At 42.7% G+C, this 23147-nt stretch overlaps 1 protein-coding gene and 1 pseudogene across 1 annotated transcript; both read right to left on the reverse strand.

The window, feature by feature from the left end:
- Positions 1-804: 804 nt before the first annotated feature.
- Positions 805-3836, reverse strand: APOA5 (apolipoprotein A5). Its single transcript, XM_054592301.1, has 3 exons — positions 3276-3836; positions 3054-3165; positions 805-2528 (listed from the first exon to the last, which is right to left on the reverse strand). Exons 1-3 carry the CDS (start codon positions 3313-3315, stop codon positions 1574-1576), a joined length of 1107 nt encoding a protein of 368 aa, XP_054448276.1. The 5' UTR covers positions 3316-3836; the 3' UTR covers positions 805-1573.
- Positions 3837-6835: 2999 nt separating this feature from the next.
- On the reverse strand, positions 6836-10864 carry LOC129086149 (emopamil-binding protein-like; annotated as a pseudogene).
- Positions 10865-23147: the final 12283 nt, after the last annotated feature.

Raw genomic sequence — 23147 nt, forward strand, 5'->3', positions numbered from 1 at the left:
AGACTCTGTTTCAAATCTAGTCCCTTAATCCCTCAATAATGTTCTCCCTTTCTGTTTTTCCCACTTCCTGTTTCTGTCCTCATAAACATCTGGCCAAATTCCAGCCTCAAGTACACAACCCTTGGTTTTATTTCCAACCCTTCACCCCCACCACCTCCAACCCCAGCTGACTCACATCTCCTAGATTCCTAACAACAGAAACACCTTTTTATTGGGGGAGGAGATTTCCTTTCCAGTATCTTCTCTCCCTGGGTACTTCTCTCCCAGTTCTGTTACTAAATCGAGGGTGTCAGGATAGAAATTCAGCCTGTGAGCACAATGAAGCCAGATTCATGTGGGGTCTGTGTTATGAGGGAGTGCAGAGGTGCTGAGAACCCTGTGCAGGGAGGGCTGAGCTAGGAGGAAAGGGTGCTGGACAAGATATTAGAAGAGTGGTGGAAAGGATGTGCTTACCCTTCCCACTCCCCCTCCTCCACTTCACTCACCTCCAATTTCAGAGTTCCCAGAGGATCTATAAGGAGCTTTATTGTCCCTAAGTGAATCTGTATATGGGGACTGGGGAGTTTAAGAGTTTGGGGGTCCTAAAAAGAGGGTCAGTGTCATAAAAAGGGACCATTCGAAATCTGGAACAGCAAGGGCAAAGGGGAGAGGCCAGCTCAGGAGCCTGCACTTCGTGCACACCATCCTGTGGTGAGTAGGCATTACAGTGAGGGACTGTGGTATCTGATGGGCATGATTTGCAGATATGGTGAGGGTACTGCTTTCAGACATGGCCCAAATGAGAGTCACACGAGGCAAATAAGCTTGCATTATAAGCATCTATTTTATTTGAGTCAGAAGTCTGGACTTCAGCCTGAGAGTCAGAAGAGAGGACCCAAAGATGGGGAGGGCACACAGTATGCTCCCCAGAGAGTTTAAGAAGCCTCCACAGTTCAGAGGGCTTGGTAAGCCGTTTAAATGTAGAGCTGTGTAAGAAATGCAAGCTCTGCTCTCTCCCATTAAAACTCCCACCATTTGTACCCTCCAGCTTCAGAGCCAGAAGGGATATACATACACATAATCCCATGCTCTCCTCATCACATTTTCCTCCTTTCTCCCTCTCTTCCCCCAACAGAAGCTGTCACAGCAGCCCTGGAGAAAAAAGAGCTGCTTTCTGTGGGCCGGCTGTAGGAGAGGCCACCAGGGGGCCAGAAGTGATCACAGTCAAGCCCAGGCTTGGAGAGGCACAGGCTTCCAGCTTCATGGGAACAAGCTTGCCCATAATTACCTGCTCATGATGTGCCTTTCTCCCTTCCCACTCCCGCCTTCACGGAATGGAGCAATTCATGAGGATTTCCAAATGAGCACGGGCAGCCGGGTTGCAAATCCTGGTGAGTGTAATGCATCCAGATTGGGGAATCACAGGAGGCTGGATATGCAGGGACAACAGCCCCTTCGGTGGCGTCACCTATCCTGTGCAGGGCCCTCCACCCTCTGCCCAATAGGCCACTGGCCAGGACTGAACCGTGCTTGGGGCTCAGGTCCTGGGCTCTCCAAATAAGGAGCTGGGAAGTGGGCCTAGGCAAATAGACCCTCAGGGCTCCCCTAGATGGCCGAGATCATGGTCACGAAGGCTGTAGTTTATGTCTTCCCACAGGTCGTCGAGACGGGCCTGCAGCTTGCTCCAGGCCTTGCTGCTGTCGTCCTGGAGGAATTCTGGGGCGAAAGCGCTGTGGCCAGGTGGGGGCGGCGCCAACTGCTGCTGGACCTCCTCAGTCTCCTGGTCAATCGCGCGGGTGAAGGCAGCGATCTCCTGGAAGGTGTCGTGGCGGAAAGCCTGGAGTCTCTGGCGCACCTCCTGGGACAGCAGCTGGGGGTCCGGGTGGGCCCCTTCCTGCGCGCGGTCCGCGCCCGTGCGGGCAAAGGTGCTGAGCTCTTCCCGCAGGTCGTCCAAGTTCTGTTGAATGCGCGCGTGCAGGGCCTTGGCCTTGAGCGTGAGCTTGCGCGAAAGCACCTGCACGCAGCGGCTGAGGCGTGCTGGGCTGGCGGCGGCGGTGTGCGGTGCCACGCTGCGGTGCAGCTCTTGCACGTGGTGCTGGATGCCGGTCACCAGGCGCTCGGCGTAGGGGTGGAACAACACCTTGACGCGGCCGGTGTGGTGCACCACGCGGTTCTGCAGTTCCTGCAGCAGGCCCTGCGCCTGGTCCACGCCCCCCATCAGCTGGGCCTTGGTATCCTCGCCGACCATGTGCAACTGCTCCTGTAACTCCTGTACCCGCAGGGCCACCTGCTCCATCAGGTCTGTGGTGTAGGGCTTCAGCTGCCGTCGCAGAGCCTCCAGGTTCCAGCCCACGCGCTGGTGCACCTCAGCCATGTAGGGCTCCAGGCGCGCCCTCACCTTCTCAAGTTCCTCCTGCAGCTGCTGCCGCATTCCCTCTGGGTTGGAGGGGATCCTGGGAGGCTCCTTCCCCTGCGCACTCAGAGAACCTAGCTTTTCCAGGAACTTATCCGTATTGTTGAGGTCTAGCTCCAGACTGTCTTTCAGGCGCCTGGGGAAGGAGTCACACATTCAGGCCGTCAGACTGCTAGCCCCCATCATCTGCTTTGCCCCCAGAGACATCGCTCACTGATCATCTGGGGACACCAAGGATGTAGGGGGGTGATCCCAGAGGGGATCTCTAGTCCTAGCCTCGGGCCAGACGCACGTCCTCACACACTAAGTACAAAAACATGGCACGTGCCAGTCCAGACCAACACCGTTCATGGAAGCACATATGCACCTGGACTGTCCCACAATCCTTTTATTCTGGGGGACGGAGTGGGGGTCCTCTGCACGGCTCTCAGGTCCCACGCCTCACGGCGAGCAGGGGTAGTGAAGTCAAAGGGGGTTGTGGGGATACTGCCGGTAGAGGGCACAGCACCGCCCAGGAAGGCCAGGAAAGCTGCAGAACCAGCACCGCTTGGTTCCTCTGCCTCGGTGCAGACCTCGGAGGATGAGGAGCCAGAGGCAGTGCAACACCTCACGGCCTGCGTACCTCCTCCCTTCCCCCGCACCCCTTGCCCTGGCCACTCACGCGTGCTCCCGTGCCATCTTCTGCTGCTGGACCTGCTCGACCCTGCCTTTGTCCCCACTGCTCTGGCTAAAGGCATCCCAGAAGCCTTTCCGTGCCTGGGCAGACGAGAATGCTGTGGGAAGGGATGGGGTGATTAGTGGCTGGGGACCCCCACAGGTGGACCGCCCCCTCAGTCTAGCCCCCACCCTCACCTCCACATTGAAGTCAGGATTAGAGACCCACCTGAGAGGAGAGCCAGAGCCCAGGTCAGAACTGCAGCCATGCCTGCTGTCACCTACTCAGAAGGAAGGCCAATGGAGGCCGAGGTAAGATGAAGAAGCCAAGGAGAGACTTGTCCCAGAGGACCCTGCTCCAGGGACAGCCTACCCAAAATCTGCGAACACTTCCTCGGGGTGTAGGGAGCACAGTGCTGTTGGGGCTCAAGAGCACTGACCTGGGGGAGTGTGGCTGTGAAGAAAAGGGTGTCTTCCTGGGATAGGAGGACTCCTTTTTCACCTTAATCACATAACATGGATTATGGAGCTCAAACTGCTTTGTGAAGGTTACCCCACCACCACCCTCCCCAGACCCCGAGGGAGCTCCCTAGGCCACATCTGCCCTCACTCCCTTGTTCCCCTCTCTTCCTGCCTCCCATTTCATGGCTGGGAAAACTGAAGTGCTCCCAAGGGGGAAGAAGCAACTCTGCCAAAGTGTTCCGCAAGGATGCTCTGAGCTCCCAGCCCAGTTCTCTGCTGAGCTCCCTGTCATCCCCTCCCTCAGGACTCCCTGTGCCCCAGCGGCTCACCTGCTCAGTCTGGGTACAGAGAGCAAGCATTCTGCTTTATACTCCAGGGGCCTGGGCCGCTGGCAACAATTGCTTTGAGTAAATACTATGTGGCCGTTCAAAGAAGGATGACCTCAGCTGCCTCCCAGTGCTCAACTCCTGCCCTTTCCTGGCACCCGCAGTGTTAATGAGTGCCCTCCTATCAGGAAGCTGTTCCAGTAGAAAAGGGCTTCCTGGAAAGTTTTACAAGGAGTGGGGCTGAACTCACCCAGTTCACTCCAAGCCCCATGACCTTCAACCTTCCCATTCACCTGATGGCTGGCCCACCGGTACAGACAAGCCTGTTTGTCTGCTGAGGGCCCCTCTCTTACTCAATGGCCCAGAGACACTGTGCTCCAACCAGATAGAGACAGCGTCCAGCTGCCTGCCTGAACCTGAGCAGCCCTTGACAGCTCCACTACAGGCAGAAAAGGAGAGTCAGCATTTACAGGGTTAAAGATTCTCCCACACCCCCCTATCAAATAATCCTGGGACAAGCAGGAAGTCAGATGAGGTGAAGAGAGATGGTGACAGGCAGAATCTGGACCAGGGTCTCCAGACCCCAAGAATTCGGGTAAGAGTAGGATTCTCCTCATGGAGAAAGGCTGAACAGGACCTCTGAGGAGGGGAAGCCAAAGAGCCCAGACCTTTCTCTGATGACATGCCCATTCCATATATTTAAACACAAACATTTATAAACTCCTGATTTTTGCTCCTAAATATATCTTCAATCAATCCCTTCTTCCTATTTCCACCACCGGTCACATCACAGCCCTACTTGTCTCTCACCTTGATCACCGTCATAGCTTCCAAAAAGAGGTCTCTCTGCTGCAGCCCTGCCTATTTGGTCCAGATTCTGCTATGGCTCATCCCAACTCACTTCCAGTTTCATCTCCCATCACACAAAACCCTTGACATTCCCTGAGCATACCGCCTCTTCAGAACTCTGAGCTTTTGTACATGCTGTTCCTATGTGAAATGTTCTATTCCTTGGTGAACTTATATTCGCTTTTTTAGACTTAGTTTATATTACTCAGGATTAGGCTCGGCTACAAGTGACAAAAAAGGGGGAGGGAAGTGGGAGAGAATAGCCTGAACAAAATGGAATTATATTCCTCATGTAAACTTAGTGCACTGTCGTCTATAACAAGAGGCTCATGTCCAAGTTTCAGCTGCTCCAGCTCCAGCCATCAAGTCTTATCTCCCAGGAAAAAGGAAAAGAAGGGCATGTTTATTCCTTTAACAGCACATCTCAGAAATTTTTCTTACCACTTTTACTGACATCCCATTGTCCAGAACCTAGTCATATGGATGCACTTAGCTGGAAAGGAGGCTGGAAAATTGTAGTCTTTATTCTCAAAGACTATATTCCCAGCTTGAAAAGAGCTATATTACTCCAGAAGAAGAGAGGAATGGATGCAGAGAGAATAAGAGGCTATTCTGCACAGTTCCAACATTACTCTGAATGTTCTCTACTACCTTCACCCTTCTCTGCTCTGGACACAGACTGATTCCGTATTAATCAGTCTTCTCTATAATTAGGTTGGGGCCACATGGCTACAATAATTATGTGAGCTTCCCATTTGCAGCCACTTACAAGTGAGCTTTTGAGAATGACCCCTTCAAGTACAAGCTGAGATCCCACTCCTCCAGCCCTTGCAACAGTTTTTATAAACATTTAATTTTCTTTTAAAGCCTTTCACTCTTGAAGTATATAGAGTGGCTTCTGTTCTTCTGACAGAACCAGGATTAAAAAAATAGGCAGATACAATACACACTCATGCTTCCCTAACTCATGATATCGTATTGTTTTAGGGTTTTTTGTTTTTAAATCACTTTTTATTCTTTCAATTAGTTGACATGAAATATTAGATTAGTTTCAGGTGTACACCCCAGTGATTAGACATACAATTTACTAAGAGATCATCCCAATAAAACTTATACCTATCTGACATCACACATAGTTATTAGTAAATTATTGACTATATTCCCTATATTGTATTTTACATCTGCATAACTATTCTGTAACTACCAATTTGTACTTCTTAATCCTTTCAGCTTTTTCACCCATCCCCCTAATCCTCCTCCCCTCTGGCAACTCTCAGTCTATTCTCTGTATCTATGAGTCTGTTTCTGTTCTGCTTGTTTTTTTATTTTGATTTTTAGATTCAATTGTTGATAGATATGTATTTCTTGCCACTTTATTCCTAATATTGTCTTATCTTCTTTTTCTTCTTTATCTTAAAGAAGACCCTTTAACATTTTATGTAATACTGGTTTGGTGGTGATAAACTCCTTTAGCTTCTTTTTTTGTCTGGGAAGCTCTTAGTATGTCTTTCAATTCTACATGATAGCTTTGCTGAGTAAGACAATCTTATTTGTAGGTCCTTGCTTTTCATGACTTTGAATATTTCTTGCCAATCCCTTCTTGCTTGCAGAGTTTCTGCTGAGAAATCAGCTGACAATCTTATGGAGCTCCATTGTAGGTAACTAATTACTTTTCTCTTGTTGCTTTTAAGATTCATATTGTCTTTAACCTTTGGCATTTTAATTATGATGTGTCTTTGTATAGGCCCTTTTTTAGTCATCTTGTTTGGGATTTTCTGCACTTCCTGGATTTGCATATCTATTTCCTTCACCAGGTTAGGGAAGTTTTCTGTCATTATTTTTTTAATTAATTAATTAATTAATTGTGCTCATTGGCTATATTAATATGGAACAATTAATCTTAGCCATAAAAATCATAATTAAATGTATGAGTATTACCAGTTAAAATTTATTCTTTGTTCCCTATATTGCCATTTAAGTAGAAAAATAAACCAAAAACAAAATCTTGCCACCTTACAGTCAATTCGAAGTAGGTTGTTCAGGAATAACAATATAAAAGAAAATGTAGACTGGAACGTATTTAGTTTTGGCCAAAAGGGTTTGATCCATTTTGGCTCATAAAGCAGAAAATAATGTTTATCGTTTTGAAAATTCACTGGAATTTTTTCCCTAAATTGGTTCCTTTGTGATACATTTTCTTCAGTTCTACCCTTAACTGCCACAGTAACAGTCCTGGGATCAGAACCAACATCCTATTGAAAAATACCAGAGACCCAAAACGAGAGCCAATTGTTGGTGTTGAGGTTGGGGCTTCATATAAGCCAGTCTAGGGAGTGGGTCATCCATCTGCCAAAAAATTCACACACACACAGAGTAATCTGTATGAAATGCCAATAATATTTCTCTTTGACTATGGCATAAATGAGGACCAATTCCAGAGATCCATCCAGGATAATAGTTGGAATTTCCAAAGACACGATAGTTGGGTCAAAATGAAGCCATCTTGCATCAGCTTTGCCATATTCTCTTCCAGTGTGAAGTGCACCAAAGCATCATAGAAGAGCCAGGTGAGCACCTCGCAGTCTACTGCCCCACCATCCATGGCCCAGGTGCAGACCCAGACCACAGCCCACACCCAGCAGAATAGTGCACAGCAGCAGTGAACCATCCACTGTGGCCCCCAGCTCCACCTTTGCTCCTATGCTTCCTTTTCCCAATGCCAGAGGCTTGTACAGCCGCCATCATCATTTTTTTAAAATATATTTTCAATTTCTTGCTCTCTCTTTTCTCCTTCCAGCACTACCATGATGTGAATGTTGGTACTTTGACATTGTCCCAGAGGCACCTTACACTATTCTCTCTCTCTCTCTTTTTTTTTTTTTTGGATTCTTTCTTCTTTTTCTGATCTAATTGGGTGTTGTTTGCTTCCTTATATTCCAAATTGCTGTTTTGATTCTCAGCTACATCTACTCTATTATTGATTCCCTGTAAGTTATTTTTCATTTCAGTTAGTGTATCCTTCATTTCTGACTGGTTCTTTTGTATGGTTTCCATGTTGTTGTTGTTGTTGTTTTTAATGCTGCTGATATTCTCTCTAAGTTCACCTATCTTCTAAGTTCATTAAACATTCTTATAGCCCCACCTACCAGTGTTTTAAACTCTGCATCTAGTAGATTGTCTCCATTTTGTTTAGATCTTTTTCTGGAGATTTGTTCTATTCTTTCATTTGGGACATATTTCTTTGTCTCCTCATTTTGGCAGCCTCCTTCTGTTTATTTCTATGTATTAGGCAGAGCTACTATGTCTCCCAGGCATGGTAGAGTAGTTTAATGTAGTAATGTAGTAGGTGTCCTGTAGGGTTCAGTAACACAGTCTCCCCATTCACCTGAGCTGGGCATTCCAGCCCCATCCCCTAAACCATGAACTGTGTACACCCTCCCATTGTAGTTGAGTCTTGATTGCTGTTGGCACACCAATGGTGAGGGGGTGGGAGATTTACCCCAAGGGCCATCAGCTGCAAGGACTGGCTGCAACCATGGTGTAGCATCAGCTGTGCAGGGGCCCACCCCATGGGGCAGGACTTACTTCACTGGGGCTCTGGTGCCTGCTCAGTGTGCCCCTTGAGTGTATTGTTTGTGGAGGAGGCTGGGTGGTGCTTAGATGAGGTCTAGAGCTGTCCACTGAGTGTTCTGGCTCTGGGGCCTCCAGAGAGGTGCAGGTCAAGGTCAGCCACTGACTGTCCCTGGGGCTACTCAGCATGAGCTACAGAGTGATCTGCAGACAGCTATTACTTGTGCTAGGCTTTGAAGTGCCCAGGAGAGGCCAAGCTGTGTACTAAGGCCAGCTGCTGCTAGTACTGGGTCTGGGGCTACTTAGCAAAAGGTACAGGGCATGCTGAGGTTAGATGCTGCTTGTTTGAGAGATTTTTAGGAAAGTCTGAATCATGAGCCAAATAGGCCATTCTTATGGAAAAGACACTGGAAACAGCTTGGGTGGGCCCACAAATTGGTGGGGCGGGGCTTCAGGGAATCACCAGGGCAGGGGAACAGTGTTAGCCAGGTTGATGGAGACTCAGATATGGCTCCCACCTGCCAGGTCTGTGGCTCTGTGAGGGGAGGGTTCAGAGAAATAACAGTGGCCTCTACCTACACTTTTGTCTGGCAGAAAGCTGCCCTCTAGCTCTTGCCCTGATGCCAGACACTTCAGTTTCACCCTGTATGTCTCTGAAACTTTTGAGCTGCTGCACCAGCACTGGAACTCAGAGGAGATGAGTCTGAGTAAGTGCATGTGCAGGCCCTTTAAGAGGGGTTGCCTGGGTCCCCAGAAGCTCTACATCTCCCTCAACCACAATCCCTGCTGGTTTTTACAACCAGAAGTTATGGGGACTTCTCTTCCTGGCACCGGAACCCTGGGCTGGGTGGCCTTATATGGGGTTGGGACCTCTGTTCTTCAGGCGAAACCTCCATAGTCAAGATCTCACTCACGATTTTTATCTGCCACACTTGGATGTGGGATGAGTCTGTTCCACGTCTCTGCCCCTCCTACCAGTGTCAATGTGGCTTCTTCTGTATATCCTTAGTTGTAGGACTTCATTCAGCCAGATTTCAAGCTCTTCTGAATGATGGATGTTCTGCAGTTTAGCTGTATGTTTTTATGTGTTTGTGGGAGGATGCAAGTACCACATTCACCTATGCTGCCATCTTGACCAGAAGCCCACTCTACTTTTAAAAAACATTAGTTTTTTAAATGTTTGAGTTGGTTGGCAGTATGTGTATATGTGTATATGTTATGTACTTTGTGTGTGGAACCATTTGAAATAACTGTAGACAGCATGACATTTCATCCTAAATACTTCAACATATATGTCCTAAGAATAAGGACACTTCTACATAAACACAATACTATTATCACACCTATGAAAATCAAGATAATTCTTTAAAATTATCTAATATGTACTACATATTCAAATTGCCCCAGTTTTCCCAAAATGCCTTTTATAGCTATTTTTTCTTCTTAAATTAAGTATCCAATATTTTACATCAGGTTGCCTCTGTTTCTCTTTTCAGTTAGAAGAGTACTCCTCAACCCTCAACCCTCCTCAACATTGACTTTTTTTGAAGAGTCCAGGGAAGATGTCTTGTAAAGTGTTCTGGATTTGACCATTTCCTCATCATTATATTCAGGATAAATATTTTTGACTCAAGTATTTGGACTGGAAAACAAAATCCCTAAAGGTTTGTATTTAACAGAAGAAATAAGCTTATACATGCAGATGGATTTTTTTTTAAATTACTATCTTGCAATCCTCAGGTCATATTTGATTCATGCTAGGATCATCAATGAATGATAAACCCATTAGGTGAATAATTATTAGGAAAGGATGCTTCAAAATATTACCCTCCAGATTACTTACCAGTTACTAAACTGAATAAATAAACAAACTGAGAATATAAACAATGGAGAAATCTGGTGGATCATTTGTTAAAATGATCAAACTTAACATCACCATCCCTGGCTCATGAGGCTCAGTTGGTTGTAGTGTTGTCCAGTAACTGAAGGGTTTCAGAGTTGATTCCCAGCCTGGACACATACCTAAGTTGCAGGTTTGATCCCCAGTCTGGGTGCAGGTGATCCTCAGTTCTTGTGTGTACATCCAGGTGTCTATGGGAAGCAACCAATCCATGTTTCTTTCACATCAATGTTTCTTTCCCTTCCTCTCTCTCTAAAAGCAATAGGAAAAAATGTTCTCAGGTGAGAATAAAAAAAAAACAACAACTTAGCCCTGGCTAGTGTGGCTCAGTGGATTGAGTGCTGGCCTATGAACTGAGGAGTTGCTTGTTCAACTCCCAGTCAGGGCACATGCCTGGGTTGTGGGCCAGATTTCTGGTTGCGGGTATGCAAGAGGCAACCAACTGATGTTTCTCTGCCTGCCTTCCTCTCTCTAAAAATAAATAAACACAATATTTAAAAAAATAAAATAAACTTAGAATCACCAAATAAAGGGGCAACTCAATATTTTGTACCTCCAGATATGATGCAATAAGAAGGGCCAGCTAGTACCTGCGAAGTACTTTGAGCCAGTAACATAACTTGTTGGGGCTTCCCTTTTCTTCACTAGATCTCTGTCACTTAGTATCATGGTATTCTCAGACAACTGCATGCTTAATAGAGTGTTACCCATTTAGGCTTTTTTTTTTTTAATCCAAGAATTGCTAATATAATCTGGATGTAGAGTAAAAAGAATTTTAATGTGTGTTTGTAAAGATTAAACGGTATCTTACTCTCTAATGAAAAGGTAGCAGTGGTTTTGCTTTAAACATATAAATTAAACAAGCACATGGACCTCAAATAAGAACTCAATATGCACCAAATGAGACGGGCTCATAGGCAGTCTTTCTCTTGTTGTAAATGTTCTTTAGAGGAACATTAGGGACTCCTCATTCTAAATAGTAAGTAAAACTTTTTGGAAATTCTTCTCTGTCAGTCTAACCTGCCAATAACTCTAGTGTAAATCATGATGCAGCAGTCTTCCCTCAGTGTGGCAACAGTTTCCATATTCCCTCTCAGGACATATCAGCAACAATGGTAGAATGTAGTCACTGGTTACTATGGACCTATTCTAGACGGCTTATATCAGCAGTCCTTAGTAGAAGTTCATTTGTTTTCTTTTCTTTTCTTTTTTTTTTTTTTGTTATTGTTCAGTTACAGTGGTCTCTATTTTTCTATTAAAAAATGTGTACATCTCAAATATATTTTAAAAAGAAAGGTATTTATACTTGACACAGCATTAAAATAGTGAAGCAAGTTAAGTAGTTACCTGTGTAATCATTTTTGTTTGTTTTTAAATGCAATCTGTTTACATTATTTGTCCCAAAAGATAATTAAATCAAAATCTAGAAGTGAAAAGTATAGTCATTAAAATAAAATAAAAACTCATTTAGCTACAGTTGGAGAGAGAATTAGTAAACTAGAAGGTCTATCTGAGAAAATCACCCAGAAAGAATCATAGAAATAAAGGGAAGGCAAGCATGAAATGGAAGGTAAGAGACATGGAAGATAGAATGGGAAGGTCTAATATATGCCTACTAGGATTTCACCAAAGAATGGAGAGACTTTGGAAGAGCAATAGTCAAAAGATGATGGGTGAGAAGTTTTGAAAATTGAAGAAAGATATGATCTGAATCCTCATTTGCAGGAAGCATCCTGAGTGTTGAGTAGGCTATATTAAAACAAACACAAATCAAGACACATCATCATGAATCTGCAGAACATCCAAGACAGAATATCTTAACTGAAGAGACTGATCATCTACATGTGAAAATAATTAAACTGACAGCTGACTTATCAGCAATATATCATTTTCAAAAGGCTGGAGGTAAATTAATGGCAAACCAAGAATTATATTCAGGTAAACTATTATTCAATAGTAACAAGTTAATTTTAAAGAAAGACTGAAAGAGTGTATCATTCTCAGATGCTCACTGAAAGAACTAAGGGTCTGAAAAGGAAACAGAACTCAGAGAAGAGTGGAATACAAATAGACTCAGAAGCAGCAAACAATAAAATTAGTGAATGTTTAGGTGAAATGAAAACACATTCATAATTTTATATGTATTTATGTAAATATGTGTATACATATTTAAATACACATATATTTAGACCATATGAGATTAGCTTTTTCATAACTAAAACTTAGTCAAACATTTGCAACTTCATATTATTCAACCTAACATAAAATATTTTTATATTTAATTTAGTCTGTCTTATTCACCCCTGTATTTCCAGTGCTTAAAACATTGCTTGTCATATGGCAAGGGGCCTCAGTAAATATATATTGATGAAGAGACTTCTTTGGAGGAAGTGTTATAAATAAGGAATTAAGATAGTAGATCAAAGTAGCATGGAAAATGGGAAAGGAGAGATTAAAATTAAAGCATTCTTCAGAATTTGCATTATTTGGGAAGGAGATAGGAATATTGATTATCTTTAGACTTCGGTAAGCCAAGCAAGACTATTCAAGATTTTAAGGATAACCTATTAAAAAAAATACAAAGAATGGATAACTTGCAAACTAGTATAGGGAGGAAAAGACTAAAGAACAATAGGTTGGCTTCTAGTAAAGGATGATGGGTTGATTGCATGCATTAACTTCTACTCGTTTCTGAAATCCCAATAAGATGACATTAAAGTGCAGTTTACTTAAAAAAGAAAAAAAACAACCCATAAAGAGAAGAGAAGAGGAGACAAAAGACATTGTGGAAGCTGGAAATATTTCTGTAGTAGCAACTGGACACACCAAAAAAGATTAATTTTGAAGCAACAATGGAGAAAGGCAAAAAAAACCCTAGTTTGTACTACTGAACTCCCTGAACTCTCCAAAAGCTCAGACATCAGCAGCGATTGATTCTTCTGGAAGTGTGGTTAACAGACTAAAAATGTGTCAATTGTTTCAACATCAGTTTGAGAAGCAGATGTCCCCTCCAGCTCCACTCAGCTGGATGACTGTCCTTCCTCCAAAACATCAGAAAACCAGAAGTTTATTCTCTGGAGAGGATAAAAAAGAAAAAAGGGTCTCTAGCCTGGGGGAAAACAAGATGTTGCTGAGGGCTATGGTTCTTGTACTCAGAAAATGAGGATTTAAGTAAAACTTTACATATTAAATTAGAAGACTCCTCTCTCCACACACCATCTTTTCCTTTGGCCAAAATGTTGGCCAGTTAGACTTTACCCTCCAGGAAAGTGACTGGAGCATTCTTCCTGAGAAATCTGACTAACCCATGAAAGTAGACCTAAAGAAACACTTTTAGGGTTTTTTTTGTGGTCGAGATAGCCCACCCTAAAGTGACTCATGGACTCAAGGCTTCACACCAACTTTTTTTCATCAAAATTTACTCCAAAAATTTTCAAACATACAGAAAAGTTGAAAGACCAGTGCCATGATCACCCTTGTGCTCAACATCTAGGTTCAATAACTGTTAATATTATTTTGCTATGTTTTCTTCCTCTCTCTGTATATGTGTTTTACATATTTGGAAGTTGCAGATAGCATGCATTTTTTCTCTAAATAACTTCAGTTTTATATTCTAAAAATTAAGGACACTCTTGTACAAAACCATAATACTCTTCTCATACCTAGGAAAGTCAAAAATAATTCAATAATGTCATTGCATATACAGTCAGTCCATGCTCAAATTTCTCCATTTATCCTTTAAAAAGCTTTTCATTATTGTTTCATTTTTTTTCTGTAAGATCCAGTAAAGTTCTGTGCATTACCCTGGTTTGTTAAGTACTCTTTCAACTCTACTAAACTGTTCCTATATATTTTTTAAAAAGATGTTAACATTTTTAAAAGACCAAAGCAGTTGTTTTGTACAATCTCCCATAACTCGTCTGATTGTGTCTTTGTAACATTATTCACCTTTTTCCTCTTGTCTTCTGTATTTCCCATAAACTGGAATCTAGGTCTAAAGGCTCAGTTATGTTCAGGTTATGTTTAAAGTATTTCTGGCAAAAAGTAAAGGTGAAGCACGAACTTCCTGTTACATCACATCAGGAGATGTGTAATGTCCAGTTGTCCCCTATTAGTGATCCTAAACTTATTCTCTTTGCAAGGTGGTAACTACCAGATCTCTTCTCTGTAAAGAGACATCATTTCTCTTTGTAAATAAATAAACTCCAAAAGTCTTATCAAAAATCTGGAACGCTATTTAATGCACTCTAAGAAACTGACATCTTTCTTAGTAAATCAACCTAATCTTCCAGCATTGAGATTCTCCATATGGGGAGAGGTTACTACACCTTCCAATACAAGTGCTCATCTCCCAGATTTCCCTTCACTCCTCACCTCCTGCAGTCTGGCTGTTAGATTCCTAAGAGATGTTGACTAGTGGAAGCCGTGGGAGGAGGTTTACAAGGGTAATGAGCTAGCCAGATTCTATAAACTAGGTTGTCTGGATCAGCAACCTGCCTGAGAATAATCAGCACCATGAAAGAGGGCTGCAGGAGAAACAAGGGAGCAGGCATCCTGAGCCAGAGCCAGGTTCCACTGAGGATCAGATTCCAGCGAAGCCTGGGAAGTGGAGGGAACACTCTAGGCAAGGCTGAAGGCACAGAGGCATTTGTTCCAGAGAGCAGTATGAAAATTGGGAGAAAATAGAATTTTGAGGTGTTGGGTAGGGAGAATAATCAAAGAACAATGCAGGAAATAGATTGGAGAGTTCACCTTGGCAGAGAGCATTATGTTTTGGGCTAGGAGCAGGAACGACAGAGATGTGAGGCATGGTGGGTTTAGAAGAGAAGTTAGCATTGCATCAGAAATACCCGAAGCCTTGATGAAGGCAGCAGTTGACACTGAAACCAACAAGATTGGGACCTGGAAGGGTGGGACCACTTACTGTATCCCAGACATCCCACCAGGTCCTAGAGAGGAAGTCAGCAACATTTAATACCCAACAAGATTACTCTGTGAGTCCAGGGACATTCCAAGTGCTATATAGCAAATAAGAGTTCTCCGGTGGCCAAGGGAAGAATCAGTATGCACAGCCTGAGGAAAGGTGTGGAGACAGGAAGCTATGCAATCCACACCATGTTGGGGAAACACCAAGGGGCAAAGTATGGCTAGGGTATGGTGGTAGGAAGCAACCTGGGAAGGTACATGGGCATACCTGCAAGTCTCTCTGCCTATTGGAGTCTGACCCAATAGGATTTTAAAAGACTGGTAACAATAACCCCTCTATTGGGCACCAACCATGTTCCCAGTATTTATCTTTATTGTCTGTGATGCTCTAGTTAATACTCCAAGGTAGGTACTGTTATCCTGTTATACTCATTTTACTTACAGAGAAACTGAGTCTCAGAGAGATGTGGTAACCTGCTCAGGGTCTTGCTCTGGGCTAGTCCTGAGTCTGTCTGATAGGACAACTTTGCTCCTCGGATCAGAACCAAGTAGAGCCCCTATACTCCTTACTGGCAGAAGCCAGGGACCTACAGTGCTCAGTAGAAAGCCAGGTCCTATTCCCCTCAAGCCAAAGCATTTATGATTTGGGAGAAAGGGGGCTATTGAAATGCAGGGAAGCCAGGGTCCTTCTGGGCACAGGAGCAGTAGTAGCGCAGGGCCAGATGCGGAAAGGCCAGCTGGCCATGGACAGCTGTTGAGTCATCATGGAGAATGGAGTCCACCTCTCCCTCCTAGTCCCATCCCACATTTAAATGTTACCCCCTCAGTTCTCCTCTCCTGTCCCCTTTAAAAGTAGAACCAAAGCTATGGCCAGAACATCACGTCCTTAGGCCTTTAGCCTTGTCACTGTGACTTGTTTACCCTCCACAGACCATGACCTATCATGTCTGAGAAATGCCCCACAGCTAGATGTTTGTGTCAGAAACACCTGCCGGTGGTGCAACAGCTAGGTGGGACTAGTGACGTTGGCGCTAATACCACGAAATGTACTGAGCACATTCTGTGTCAACAAAGATAAGGATTTTCATTGTTTATTTGTTTGGATTTTGTTTACATATACCATTCTTCATCGTTAAAGATTTGAGGCTCCCGTCAACAAAAACTGAAATGATAATGATGACAATGGTGATTATGAGAGAGGGAGAGACCCTCCGGAAAAATGAAAAGAATAGCAGAAAATCATGACCTGATAAAGCACAAGACCTGAAGGACAAATCACAGAGGCAATAAGAGAAGAGAAACTCGCAATAGTTGACTTTCACATTGGCTTTGGGTTTCCTGGAAGCCCATGAAGAGATAAATTCAGTCAGTTATATAATTGTCATAATTGGAAACAGAAAGTATACCAAACTCACAGGGAAAATAAAGCTTTTCCAAACATTGAACTGCAAAATAAATATCTCCATGAGACTTTATATACAAGGGCCTTTGAATTGTGTTAAAATCTTTGAGGGATGGCAATTTTGCTTAAGATCAAGCGGCGGTAGCCCAAGTATCTAAGCCTCTGGTGACCTGAAAAAGATCTATGAAAATAGAATTAAAAGTGCCTGATATTTTTGAGTAGGAAGTCCTGTCTATTAAAATATTTAATATTGATAAATAGCTTTTTATTTTGTTAATATTTAAAAGAGTACAATGCACAAAAAATATAAAATATAGACAAGCAAAAAATATATATAATTATAATTTTTCTACCATCATCATTTGTATATTCTTTCATTATTTTTGTCTAGGCATATGTTTACACAATTTCACATAATTTGTTTACAAATTTATTTTTATTGAGATCAACCTATTTGTTTAGAAACCTGATTTATCACTCAGAGTACATCATATGTGTACATCTATGTCAATAAATGTTCATCACAATATGATTTTTAATGGAGATTAACATGGACATATCGTAATTTAACAATCTCCTCTCATCGCACATTTTTTTTTGTTTGTTTTTTAATTGATTTTTAGAGAGAGAGAGAGGAAGGGGGAGGAGGAGAGAGAGACACATAAACACACATTGATTTGTTGTTCCACTTATTTATGCATTCATAAATTGGTTGATTCTTGTATGTGCCTTAACTGGGGATCAAAGCCACAACCTTGGTGCATCAGAACAACACTCTAACAAACTGAGCTACCAAGCCAGGGAATGTTGGTTTGTTTTTCATTTTAAAAATTACAACAGCACTGCAATGAACATCTCTATAGCTAAATGCATGCATTCCATGGTTATTAACATGAGTTTTTTAATGAAAGAATATTTTCTAGATGGTTTCATTACTATTCACAACCCCTTATAATAATAGTGAAGACCGCTAGGTGTATTGGCACCAGTGGCTTTGACTCTAGAGGAATGAATGTACCACAAGGCTTGAGTCTATGCTACTTTTGTGGACTTCCAGGTACCCATAACAAATTGAGTGCATATATCTAATTTCGCTTTTTTTCTGAAACCGCTCTCAAACTATAAGGAAGAGATCTTTTTCAAAAAGATGTAGACATATAGGGACAACAGGAATGGAAGAAAGACCAAAGGTAAATTTTGAAAACTAGAAAGCAGGACTTTCAGCCAAGATGGAGGTATAGGTAGTTACACTTTGCTTCCTCACACAACCAAAGAAGGACGACAACAAATTTAAAAATAGAAAACAACCACAACTGCCAGAAAATTCAACTGTATGGAAGACCAACAACCAAGAAGTTAAAGAAGAAACATTCATCCAGACTGGTAGGAGGGGCAGAGACGGGCAACCGGGGTGGAGAGGACACCTGGCAAGGTGGTTGACTGGGAGGGGGAGGCAGTTGGTGGACCCAGTGGTCCCACATTCACATGTGGATAAGTCAGAAGGAACAACTGGGGAGCAAGGCAGACCACACAACCCAGGGTTCCAGCACAAGCAAAGAAAGACTCAAAACCTCTGGCTGTAAAAACCTATGGGGGTTGCAGTGGTGGGAGAAACTCTCAGCCTCACAGGAGGGTTCACTGGAGAGACCATGGGGTTCTTGAACGTACACAAACCCACCCACCTGGGAATCAGCACCAGAAGGGCCCAATTTGCTGATGGGTAGCAAGGGAACTGACTGAAAGCCTGCCGAGGGCTAAGCAAGTGGCATTGATCCCTCCCTGACCCCTCCCTCACATACAGCATCACAACACACTGACATACCACCCTGGGGAATACCATAGCCTCTGCCTCTTACAACATAAAATGTGTGCCAAGGCAATGAAAGGACAGATCAAAACTCCAAAAATAGAACTAAGCAATGAGGAGATAGCCAACCTTTCGGGTGCAGAGTTCAAAACACTGGTAATCAGGATGCTCACAGAAATGGTGGCATACGGACACAAAATAGAGGAAAAAGTGAAGGCTATGCAAAGTCAAATAAAGAAAAATATACAGGGAACCAAGAGTGAAAAGAAGGGAACTGGGATTCAGATCAATGGTATGGAACAGAAGGAAGAAATAAACATTCGACCAGAACAGAATGATGGAACAAGAATTCAAAAAAATGAGGAGAGACCTAGGAACCTCTGGGACAACTTTAAACATTCCAACATCTGACTCATACTAATGCCAGAAGGAGAAGAGGAAGAGCAAGAAATTGAAAACTTATTTGAAAAAATAATGAAGGGGGCCCTGGCTGACATGGCTTAGTGGATTGAGCACCGGCCCATGAACCAAAAGATTGCTGGTTGGATTCCCAGTCAGGGTACACGGCTGGGTTACAGGCTAGGTCCCCAGTAGGGGGCATATGAGAGGCAACCACACATTGATGTTTTTCTTCCTCTCTTTCTCCCTCCCTTTCCCTCTCTAAAAATAAATAAATAAATCTTTTAAAAAAATAATAATGCAGGGAAACTTCTCCAGTCTGGTGAAGGAACTAGACATGCAAGTCCAGGAAGCTCAGAGAGTCCCAAAGGAGTTGGATCGAAGGAGAATCACACCCAGACACATCATAATTAAATTACCGAAGATTAAAGATAAGGAGAGAATCTTAAAAGCACCAAGAGAAAAGGAGACAGTTACCTACAAAGGAGTTCCCATAAGACTGTCAGCTGATTTATCAAAATAAACCTTAAAGGCAAGAAGGGGCTGGCAAGAAGTATTCAAAGGCATGAAAGACAAGGACCTACATCCAAGATTACTCTATCCAGCAAAGCTCTCATTTAGAATGGAAGGGCAGATAAAGTGCTTCCCAACTGAGGTCTAGTTAAAGGAGTTCATCATCACCAAGCCCATGTTATATGAAATGTTAAAGGCACTTATCTAAGAAAAAGAAGATCAAGACTATGAACAATAAAATGACAACAAACTCACAACTATCAACAACTGAAATGAAAAACAAACTAAACAAACAAGTAGAACAGGAACAGAATCACAGAAATGGAGATTGCATGGAGGGTTGTCAGTAGGGAAGGGAGGAGGAGAGAATGGGTGAAAAAATACAGAGAATAAGAAGCATAAATGGTAGGCATAAAATAGACAGGGGAAGGTTAATAATAGTGTAAGAAATGGAGAAGCCAAAAAACTTATATGTATGAGTCCATGGACATGAACTCAGGGGTGGGGAATGCTGATGGGAGGCAGGCTGGAGGGGAAAAAAGAGGAGGAAAAAAAGGAACAACTGTAATAGCATAATCAGAAAGAAAGAAAGGAAAGGAAGAAAGGAAGGAAGGAAGAAAGGAAGGAAGGAAGGAAGAAAGAAAGAAAGAAAGAAAGAAAGAAAGAAAGAAAGAAAGAAAGAAAGAAAGAAAGAAAGAAAGAAAGAAAGAAAGAAAGAAAGAAAGAAAGAAAGAAAGAAAGAAAGAAAGAAAGAAAGAAGAAAGAAAGAAGAAAGAAAGAAAGAAAGAAAGAAAGAAAGAAGAAAGAAAGAAAGAAAGAAGAAAGAAAGAAGAAAGAAAGAAAGAAAGAAAGAAAGAAAGAGAAAGAAAAAAGGAAGGAAAGAAAGAAGAAAGGAAGGAAGGAAGAGAGAGAGAGAAAGAGAGAGAGAGAAAAAGAAAGAGAGAGAGACAGGAAGGAAGGAAGGAAGGAAGGAAGGAAGGAAGGAAGGAAGGAAGGAAGAGAAAGAAAGAAAGAAAGAAAGAAAGAAAGAAAGAAAGAAAGAAAGAAAGAAAGAAAGAAGAAAGGAAGGAAAGAAAGAAAGAAGAAAGGAAGGAAGGAAGAGAGAGAAAAAGAAAGAGAGAGAGAAAGAAAGGAAGGAAGGAAATGGAAGGGAAAGGAAGGAAGGGAAGGGAAGGGAAGGGAAGGGAAGGGAAGGGAAGGGAAGGGAAGGGAAGAAAAACTAGAAAGCAGACAGACCAGTTGCAATTAATTTAGCAGGCCTGAGAATGCTAATTGTAAGTTGGCAGTGGGAAAAGATGAGCTCCAATCTCATTTACTGCACTGAACTTGCAAAAGGCTAATAACTGCAATAAACCTGGTGCTTGCCCACGTCACAACTGTGTATGACTTAGAAAGAGCTCCCCCTTTCTCAAAACCCTCTGCCAGAAGTTTGTTGTAAATAATACACAATTCTATAAAGTCTACAGGTGAGAAAGATTCCCTCAGAATTGTGTGCTGCACAGCCTGTGCATTCATATATAACCATTCTGACCTGGAAGCAGCAGGCACCCCTGAAAGTGGAGGTGAATGAGGAAGCTGCTGTAAACCATGAAAGACTCGTTGAAACTACTTTAAGAACAGGCCATGTTTTAGCTTCTGTTTCTCATCTTGGCAGAAGACTGGAGGTTTATTCTCTGAAAAGGGAAAGACCAAAGATCTGTGGAAGGAAAATGGTAGGCAAGTTGGGGATAGATATACTGTACTAGACACTGTGGAATTAAATCAGAGTCTGCCCTCTGAATGCTAAGTCCCACTCGGCCTTTTTTTATTATTATTGTATTATTTTATTTTGTTTAAAGAGAGGAAAGGAGGAAGAAGGAGAGAGGGAAAAACAGATCAGTTGCCTCTCACACACCTCTAACCAGAGACCTAGCCTGCAACCCAAGCATGTGCCCTGACTGGGAATCAAACCAGCAACCTTTTGGTTTGCAGGCTGGCGCTCAATTCACAGAGCCACACAAGCCAGGTCCCATCCTGCTTTTTCTACTTGGCCCCAAGAACACTGGTATTCAGGCTTCACCCTCCATCAGGGAGGTGGGAGAAACTGCTTAGGGAAACATGACCAGCTGAAAAGGGAAGACCTAAATATTTTTACTTCAGGCATTCCCCAACTAAACATTCCAGTGGATCACCCAACAGTGAAGCTCATAGTTAGCAACTACTATGCACGTACTGTGACCTTCCAATAGTCTTTAAAATCCACACTCTTAAATTTAAGCGGACAAGCAAAATTCATTGGAGAAAAGACACAAACATGCAAGACAGAAACCAAAACCAGCAAACACACTTTAAAAGGAACTTGAAGAAAACTGAGACTATACAGCAAAAACACTTAAAAATACCATTAATATCATCAGAGAGTTAAAGGAATATATAAACATATATAAAGGAATATATAAATATATATAACACTGATAAAATAAGAACAAGATACTGTAAAAAAAAATTCACAGAATTTTTTAAAAGCTCCTGCAAATTAAAAACATGTTTTAAAAGTAAAAAAACTAAATAGAGGATGAAGGCCTCTTTCAGAAAGAAAAGCATGCAAAGGTGGGAGAAATGAGAGAGCAAAATAAGAAAATTAGAAAACCTGTCCAGGAAGATCCTATTATTGAAAGAGATTAAGAAAAAATGGTGTAATCACTTGGGAAAACAATTCAGCATTGGCTGGTAAAGATGAACATACATTTACTGTACAACTGAGCAAGAAAAAAACATGTCAAGTTCATTTATTTTTTAAACAAATATTTATTGAGCACCTAAGATGTCCTAGTCATTGTGCTATGTGCTGATGATACAAAAATAAACAAGATATACAAGGCCTCTGCCTTCTCCGAAGCCACCTAGATTCTGCATCTGTGGCAGCTGTGAAGCATGGCACCTCCTGGGCTCAATTTTGTCCATAAGGTTTGGGGTTCCATACAGGGAGCCCCTGGGCACATTTCCTTCGGGCAGAATATATATAAAATAAATTATAATTATACTGTGGTTCAAAAGAGGAGTAAAAATAATACCAAAGCTATATTGAGAAAGAACCAGTTTAATTTTAATAATCTTTAACAGAATTGTCCAAAGATATAATCAATTATTTGAAGAGACGGTAAGTCACCTGTCAATGGAAGGGTTGAATACTAAGGAAGATTCATTCACTGAACAATTGAGTGGTGACCATTTGCCAGGCACCACATTAGAGGATGTGTATTGCTGCATAACAGACTGCCCCCAAATGTAGTGATCTCTCATAATTTCTATGGGTCACTGGCTTGGCTATGTGGTTCTGGCTCTAGGACTGTCATGAGGTTGCAAACAGGATATTGACCAGGGAGACAGTCATCTGAAAGCTTGACCGAAGCTGGAGAACCTGTTTCCAAGATGGCTCAACACATGGCTGGCAAGTTGGTGCTGCCTGTGGAGGAGGGGCTGCAGTTTGTCCACGTGTGGACCCCTCCACAGAGCTGCTTGAGTGTCCTCACAGCACAGTGTTTGTCTTGTTGGAAGCATCAATTACCCAAGCATTGATGAAGCATCAATGCTCGTCTTTCCTCAGCATTACTGATCCAAGAAAAAGCAAAGCAAAAGTCACAATGCCCTTTATATGACCTGTTCTTGCAAGTCACACACCATGACTTCCACAATAGCCTATTGACCACATCGGCCAGCCTCTTCGATGTGAGGTAGACTACACAAGGGTGTGAGTACTCAAAGTGAGGATCTATCTTGGAGCCATCTTGGAGGTTGGTTACCGCACTCTGTAAATGCAATGATGAAAGGACAAATGGGGTGCCTGACCTCAAGAGGTTATTAGTGTAGAGTTATGATCATTTGTTAAAGATGATGGCAAGAGAATTGGACTGAGAAACAGTCCCAATGTCCTACAATTTTTGTGTTTCTATGCCCTGGCTCTTTAG

Source organism: Pteronotus mesoamericanus, unplaced genomic scaffold (assembly GCF_021234165.1).
Source record: "Pteronotus mesoamericanus isolate MK-2021 breed Mesoamerican mustached bat unplaced genomic scaffold, CSHL_Meso_final scaffold_36, whole genome shotgun sequence".
Lineage (NCBI taxonomy): Eukaryota > Metazoa > Chordata > Mammalia > Chiroptera > Mormoopidae > Pteronotus > Pteronotus mesoamericanus.